The sequence below is a fragment of the Quercus lobata genome, chromosome 11 (genome assembly GCF_001633185.2).
Source record: "Quercus lobata isolate SW786 chromosome 11, ValleyOak3.0 Primary Assembly, whole genome shotgun sequence".
Classification (NCBI taxonomy): domain Eukaryota; kingdom Viridiplantae; phylum Streptophyta; class Magnoliopsida; order Fagales; family Fagaceae; genus Quercus; species Quercus lobata.
In genome coordinates this window covers 50,469,038-50,476,387 of record NC_044914.1, presented here as the reverse complement: position 1 = coordinate 50,476,387, position 7,350 = coordinate 50,469,038, and the positions used below count along the sequence as shown (strand labels likewise).

At 38.8% G+C, this 7,350-nt stretch overlaps 1 protein-coding gene across 1 annotated transcript; it reads right to left on the bottom strand.

The window, feature by feature from the left end:
* Positions 1–515: 515 nt before the first annotated feature.
* On the bottom strand, positions 516–3,280 carry LOC115967078 (protein ALP1-like). Its single transcript, XM_031086163.1, has 3 exons — positions 2,924–3,280; positions 2,610–2,841; positions 516–1,018 (listed from the first exon to the last, which is right to left on the bottom strand). Exons 1-3 carry the CDS (start codon positions 3,278–3,280, stop codon positions 516–518), a joined length of 1,092 nt encoding a protein of 363 aa, XP_030942023.1.
* Positions 3,281–7,350: the final 4,070 nt, after the last annotated feature.

Below are 7,350 nucleotides of genomic sequence, written 5' to 3'. Positions count from 1 at the left end.
TGAATTTCCCTTTCTAACAAAAAAATAAAATAAAATAAAAAGATTACATGCCCTGTTTTGAGTTCCTATATATTTTAGAAGGTGATATAACATAATTATCCACCTATAACCATATTAGATACACAATAATTGGTCCTTCAAAAATACTCCATTGCAATAAAATGAAATTACATATAAAATGCATTGCGAAAAGGTATTACATATAACCATGTCCACCTGTACTTACATTACCAATAGGTATTACATACACTTACTTTAAAATTGCCAAAAAGAATTACATCAGAAATGTCAATAGATTATTGACATTAGCCATTACATGTAAGCATGTGTACAGTTAATCTTAATTACAAAAAAAATGCATCATAATGTCCAAAATAGTGCATCACGTGTCATGCTAAGTGACTTCTAGTCACGGTACCTAGACTTATACAAAAGTCCCAACAAAATGTCATGGGACTGGGTATTAGCTCTATACAAGTCCCAACAAAAAGGTGAATCTTTAGACATGCCAACCACTAACGTCGACGTCGCACGTACTCCTCCCACATACGGTCAGTTATATCATCCCTAAATTCACCCATTGCTCTCTTCGATGCATTAGACATCTCCCTCACATGTCTTCTTTCGACATTTGCACTCGACTTAGGAGAGTTCCCATTGTTTTCGGTTTGCATATCATCCCTACCAAGGTTCTCCCACGTGTTAAACAGAACATCCCTTCGATTATTGATGCGTATGAAATTATGTAACGCACAACACGCAGAAACAACTAAACGCTGACGATATTGCTTATACTTCGCCATGTTGCTCAAGATGGGAAAGCGAGCCTTCAAGACTCCAAAACACCTCTCAATCACCATACGCAATGAAGAGTGTCTATAATTAAACAACTCTTTCCCCGATTTTGGTTGCCTAGTACTCCTCCTCCTGAATTCTTGAGCATGATATCGGGTGGCCTTATGTGGTGGAAGGAACGATGCACCAATGGGATACCCCGAATCAACCAAGTAATAGGAACCTACAAAAATAGCATATCCAAATCAGTAATAATAAAGGGATTAAATCAGTAAAATAGTCTTCATATCAGCATTAAAGCCCCAAGGATATTATGCACTAGTCTTCACATGCATGGAAACTTTTGTTAGGACACCCTAGTAGCTGCCATACCAGTGCAGCAGCCCAAGCTGCAACACAGTGCAGCTTGGGCTGCACTGGTGTGGCAGCTACTAGCTACTGCACTGTGATGGGGCAGTTAGTGCAGCAGCTGCCACACCAGTGCAGGGGCTGCAACAGTTCCTAAAAATACCACTGAAGCCCTCAAGAAACTGTGTTGAAACCAAGCCGAACACTGAAGCAAAGCCACCCCAAAACTACAGGGAAAAAAAAAATCAAACTGACCATCAAAGGCTCGGCAAACCCACTGTGAACACCACCAGAAACAGGGCCAAAATACCCAGAAAAACAACCCAAAAATCTCACTGCAAATCATTCACTGAAAATCACGAAAACAGTCCCTAAAGGTTGTAAAAAACGTACACCAACTTTGAACTAATTCATAGGTATTCAATTATAATCAATGGTACTAGATTGGGACGTTTTGCATTGATTGTTCAAGTCCAGTTTGGAAATAGGACACAAATTTTATTGCATTTAGACAATAAGTTTCATTCAACCTACAAAAAAGAAAAAAGAAATGGTGATAAATTTGGTGTACAAAGCAAAGTCAAGGAAATTTCCTTTATCAAGTAAATTTTTAAAACCACCCATACAAAACCAAAAAAACAAAAAAAAAAATGTCAACAGCTAGTACTGGTGTGGCACACTAGTGCAGCTTGGGCTGCACTGGTGTGGCAGCTGCTGCAACACAGTGCAGCAGCTAGCTGCAACACCAGTGCAGGGGCTGCAACAACTAGCTGCTGCACTGTGTTGCAGCTAGTAGCTGCTGTAACATAGTGCAGTAGCTAGTAGCTGCCACACCAGTGCAGCCCAAGCTGCACTGTGTTGCAGCCCCTGCACTGGTGTTGCAGCTAGCTGCTTCACACAGTGTAGCCCTGCACTGGTGTGGCACTGGTGTGGCAGAAAATTAAATCTAGTCCAGTTAAGAACAACCTTAAAAGGTATAATCTCTCCCAGGCCATTTTGTTGCATTTCATAGATGTTAAAGTGTTCAGCTTCTAACTTAAAACAGCTATGCTTTACTTAAAACAGCTTCTAGCTTCTAACTTAAAATGTTCAGCTTCTAACCTTAAAAGGTACAAACTAGGAAGTCTTAATTCTTGCAGCGGGACAGAGGAGAAGGGGAATGAAATGAGGCTGCTGTACTGGTGTTGCAGCAGCTAGTGCACCAGCTGCCACACCAGTGCAGCAGCCCAATGCTCTAAGTGTCAAAAACCCTCAAATGAGTTGATAAAGTTCTACATGAACCAGCCACACCAGGAAACCATGGAAAACATTTACAATATAAAGTTCTACATGAAAACAAATAAAGCTAGGGACTCAAAACAAACCCACAAATCATGGAAAACATTTACAATATGAAGATCATCATTAATTCACTGTGGAACTCAAACAAAGCCACAACCATTAGGATTTAAGTTAAAGACGCATACCTTCCGGTGGCCATGGGAAGCCATGCTTTGGGTCTTTAATAGCTTCTTCAAACACCCTGGAGTCGTTGGCGCTTCCCTCCCAACCACCATGGACATACGTAAACCGCATGTCATGGTCACATGCACACATGACGTTGGTTGTAACAGTGCTCTTGCGACTCCTATGAGTCCGGAGTCTTATCGCTGAAGGCCGAGAACTAACATGTGTTCCGTCAATAGCTCCTATGCTTCTCTACAGTGAATAGTGCCAATTAGTTGAAATACTATATAGTAATGTGTACAACCATTTTGGAAGATATTATGAAATTATTTACCTCAAACCAAGGGTCATACTTATTGTTCCCCCGCAAATGCTCTGGAAGGCCTACCACATTCGGATCCGGCTTGATTAAATGTTGGCCCCATGTGTGGACAGCTCGCAAAACCCTACGGAACTTGCAATCCACAGTTTCAGTGGAATGCTGAAATCTGTCTGCCACAGGCCGCATCCGAGTATTATGCCCAACAGTATACAAGAATATGGCCACTGCCTCTTGCACATCAACACGCCCCTTCCCTTCCTTCAAGTACCCATAATGTTTCAGCTCCTTAACCAAGTAATAGAATAAATCTAGTGTCATGCGGAACATCTCATGACAATTGGTAGGATTGCCATCTCTCACTTCAGCCATATAATCGCTTCCAGTCAAAATGCTAGTACGTTGTGGGCGCTTGTCGTAATGCCGTTGGAAATATGCCACTATCTCGCCAATAAGTGGAAATACAAACCAAACTCCTCCTCCTCGCTGTCATACTCCGAGTCCGTGTCTGCACCAGTGGTCATGTCATCGTCACAATCACTTATATCCATGTCGTCTTCACTCAAACTAGTGTCCATGTCATCATCACAACCACCACAATCCATGTCATCATCGTCGGAGTTAAAATAAGCATCATCAAAATCATATTGCCAGAAAGGATCACTGGGGGAGACCATTATACCTATACCCTGAAAAAACCAAAACATTAGAACCAAAGATATTGAAATATATAAACGGAAAAATTAATATAAAGTACCAAGAGAATTGCAATAATGTTAGCTGAACTCACCTTACAATGTAAGTAACATGAACTAAATAAAAAATATTAAAAAATATATATATACTATAAAAAAACACCAAGTACATAACAAAGCCCACACACTAATTTAAGTAACACCATAATCACAATCATAGTTCACAACACTTTAACATTACAATAAAACTACATTAAATAAAAGTGTTCAACTGATAGCAAAGAGAAATAAAACCAAACGTCGAATATTGTCGTTGGCACACACACATAAAGTCCTTAAATGATACTTAAAAACTAAACCAAGTGTTTTCTCAAAAAGAAAAAAACTAAACCAAGTGATTCACATAGAGTGTCACATAACAAAAGGTAGAACAAAAGCAATCCCCATTAGTTATCCGGCTGCTGAGCGTGGCGCTCCATAAACCTCTTCCTCCTTTGCTCGGGCATGCCCATGAACAACACTCTTTTCTCCTTCTTTTGGAGAGCCTCGGCGACATTAAGGTAGGTGTCATCATCAAGATCAGTATACTGATTCAGCACTTCTAAAGCTCTCCCAAGTGAGCAAGGATCGCCACCATCGGCAGATTGTGTAACATGATCAGAGCTACCAAACGACTTTCCCTTTTTTTTGGAAAACCTTTCCCTTGCCAAGGCAGTGTACTCTTGTAGAGCCATGGTCATCTCACTAGCCCTATCATTCTTCTTAGAAACCTTCTTCCCCTTGGTACTAGGCTCTTCCATGGGACATTTGTCCGCGCGTTGGGTTTGCTCATCAACAGTGGGATCATCTTGGGTTACGCCCTCCATGTTGGGATTGTAGCAATCATCATCATCCAACTGGGTACGATGTGCCTCACGTTCCCCATTGGCAAGTTCCTCTTCCAAGACACGCTCTTCATCACTATCTGGGGCTGGCGTGTTTGAGGAAATTTGAAGGGAACCAGTTGCAGTATTAGGGGCAAAAAGTTGCTTAAGCTTCTCATAATCAGGACACCCTTTCTTCCGTAATGCAGCTGCCTTATTATCCCCCTGAAATGACAATATATACATCAAAATCATGCTAATATGAAATAGAAAATTACAAACAAATATACAAAGAGTTAGGATAGTAAATATAACATACCGCAATCACGTTAGCCCACACCTCATCAGAAGCAGTCACCGTTTGGGTTGTCTCATCCCACCCCAACCCGGTATGCCTCAAAAGCTGGCCCCACTTTCTTTGTTTTTGCCTAAGCCTATTATGCTTGTCTTTCACTTGCTTAGGGGTGAAACCCTTCCCAGTTTGCTCATTTAGGGTTTTCGTAATTGATAACCAAACTTTGGCCTTAAAAACACCATGTTCCATGTTCCCCTTTTGTTGTTCATCGACCATGAGGTCAATGAAAAGATGTTCAATGTGGGGAGGCCACTTTTTCTCCTCAACATCCTGTGTTTCTTGTGCCATCTAATACAAGTTTCCTAACACAATTGCATATGTTAAAATTTGTATATTCCTAGTTCTATGACTTGGCCACTAAAATGATTCATTTATAGAGTTGTTTGGGATTACCATTAAAAAAAAAAAAAAAAAACTACAATAGCATGTGATTATATGGAGGGGATTCATGAGGCAGGTTCAGGATTGGGATTTTTTTCCTTCTTTAATAATTAAATAATGCTTCATGTAAGAAAAATTAAAATTATATAAGGAACCAAAGCACACAGGCAGTGTACTAAGTAACCAGCAAGAAAAAGAAAAAATGAAGAAAAATATGACAGATGCTTTTCCCATGGAGCCAACCGACAAGACAGATGCCAAAATTATCATGGATGCACTTAAAATAAAGAATTCTTAAGACATGGAACTAGAAATAAGGTGAATACTCAATAACATTGGTGAGGCACATTTTATGTCTGAAAACCTGTGGAAGAGTTAGACAAATATTTAAAAATCATTTTTATGATTATAGGTCCAAAGATCATCTGTGTCCAACAAACACGACTCAATTGAACAGACTGAACAGGCACAGATCATCTGTGTCTTTAAAAAGAATTTTAATAATTTGTGCTAATGGCTCGAAAGTGCATCTGGATTAGTTTTGATTTTTTGGATAAAATGCATCTAACAATGTATATAAACTCCTGCATTCTAGGCTTCCAATCACAAAATCTTCAAGACAAATTTCACTTAAGACTAAATATAGTTTGAAAAAAACAAGCTGTCCAAATAATCTAAATAACGGCTCATTCTATATGTTGTAAAGAGTATAATACAAATGATTTTTTTTTTTTTTTTCACTTACATGCTCTGTTTTGGACCTATGGTATTAGAGTAAGATAATACAAATTTTCCCTAAAAATCCATATGAGAAGAATTCAATCAACATGTCTCACAAGCCACAACCAACATCAGTACTTTAAATCAAAAACCCCTTTCACATCCAACAAAAAACCCAAACCAGACGAGGGACATGGAAAATGGAGAGAGAGAGAGAGAGAGAGAGATTTACTGCACCTGGGGGATAATATCGCACATGGGAAAGGGAGAGAGAAGTATGGACACGGTGACAGAGAGCTACACTCGCCGGTGAAGATTCCGGCTTGGTTCAGAGCTTCGATGAGGCGTTGTTCTTCAAACACGGACGATCTTCTCAGGCCTCGTTCAGTCTTCGAACACGGACTGTGGTGCCATGGAGCTACCTCACTGGGATGTGAGGATGGAAGTGAAAATGAGAGGGAAGTGAGAAGAGGGAAATTTTTTAGGAAAAAAATTTCGGACAAATGCAGAGTAACAGGGAAGAAGCTCCAACGGTCAGATAGATGAGACAAGTCACTGGTTGAATGGGCCCCACCGAGACAGTTTATTACAAAACTGCCACTGAGTCATGGGTGATGAGTCTTGAAAACAAGGAAATTGTGTTTTCATTTTTACTCTTCATCACTCAGTTTTTTGAGTGATTGGATGACCAAAACCGGGTGACCAAATATGAGTGATGGTATCCAAACAAAAAATTTTCTGTGGGTCCCACAAATTTTGGATGATGAGTGATGAAAACAAAATCATATCACTCAAAACTCACTCATCCAAACAACACCTAATTGTTTTTTTTTCTTTTCCCATAATTTTTTTTAAAATGGATTATTAACCATTAGCATTTCCCTAACTATAAAAAAATGCGAAAGTTATTATTACAAATTTTATGTGGGTCCCACAAATTTTGGATGATGAGTGATGAAAACAAAATCATATCACTCAAAACTCACTCATCCAAACAACACCTAATTGTTTTTTTTTTCTTTTCCCATAATTTTTTTTTAAATGGATTATTAACCATTAGCATTTCCCTAACTATAAAAAAATGCGAAAGTTATTATTACAAATTTTATTGTTTTATAATGACATATTAATTTAAAAGTTTTATGTAGTAAAATTTTATTATTCCAATATTTCGTATATTTGTAAACAAAAAATTAAAAGAAAAAGTTGTAGCTCAATGGCAGCACTGCAAATAGAATTGAACTGCTGGGCAATGGCTTAATTAAGAAAAAGTTGCGGCTCAATGTTGGTGAAACTCGTATGACATCATGGCTGACAATGAGTTTCACCGACATCTCATCCGATAAAAATCTGTAGCCAAATCACCATATATATTTTTTTGATAGCCAAATCACTACCTTCTTGTTTCAAAAAAAAAAAAAAAAAAAA

Coding starts and splice junctions, on each gene's coding strand:
- LOC115967078 (XM_031086163.1), bottom strand. CDS start 3,280: ATGGCTGAAGTGAGAGATGGCAATCCTACCAATTGTCATGAGATGTTC. Junction 2,842..2,923: donor AGTATGACCCTTGGTTTGAG/GTAAATAATTTC, acceptor TATTCACTGTAG/AGAAGCATAGGAGCTATTGA. Junction 1,019..2,609: donor CTTCCCATGGCCACCGGAAG/GTATGCGTCTTT, acceptor CTATTTTTGTAG/GTTCCTATTACTTGGTTGAT.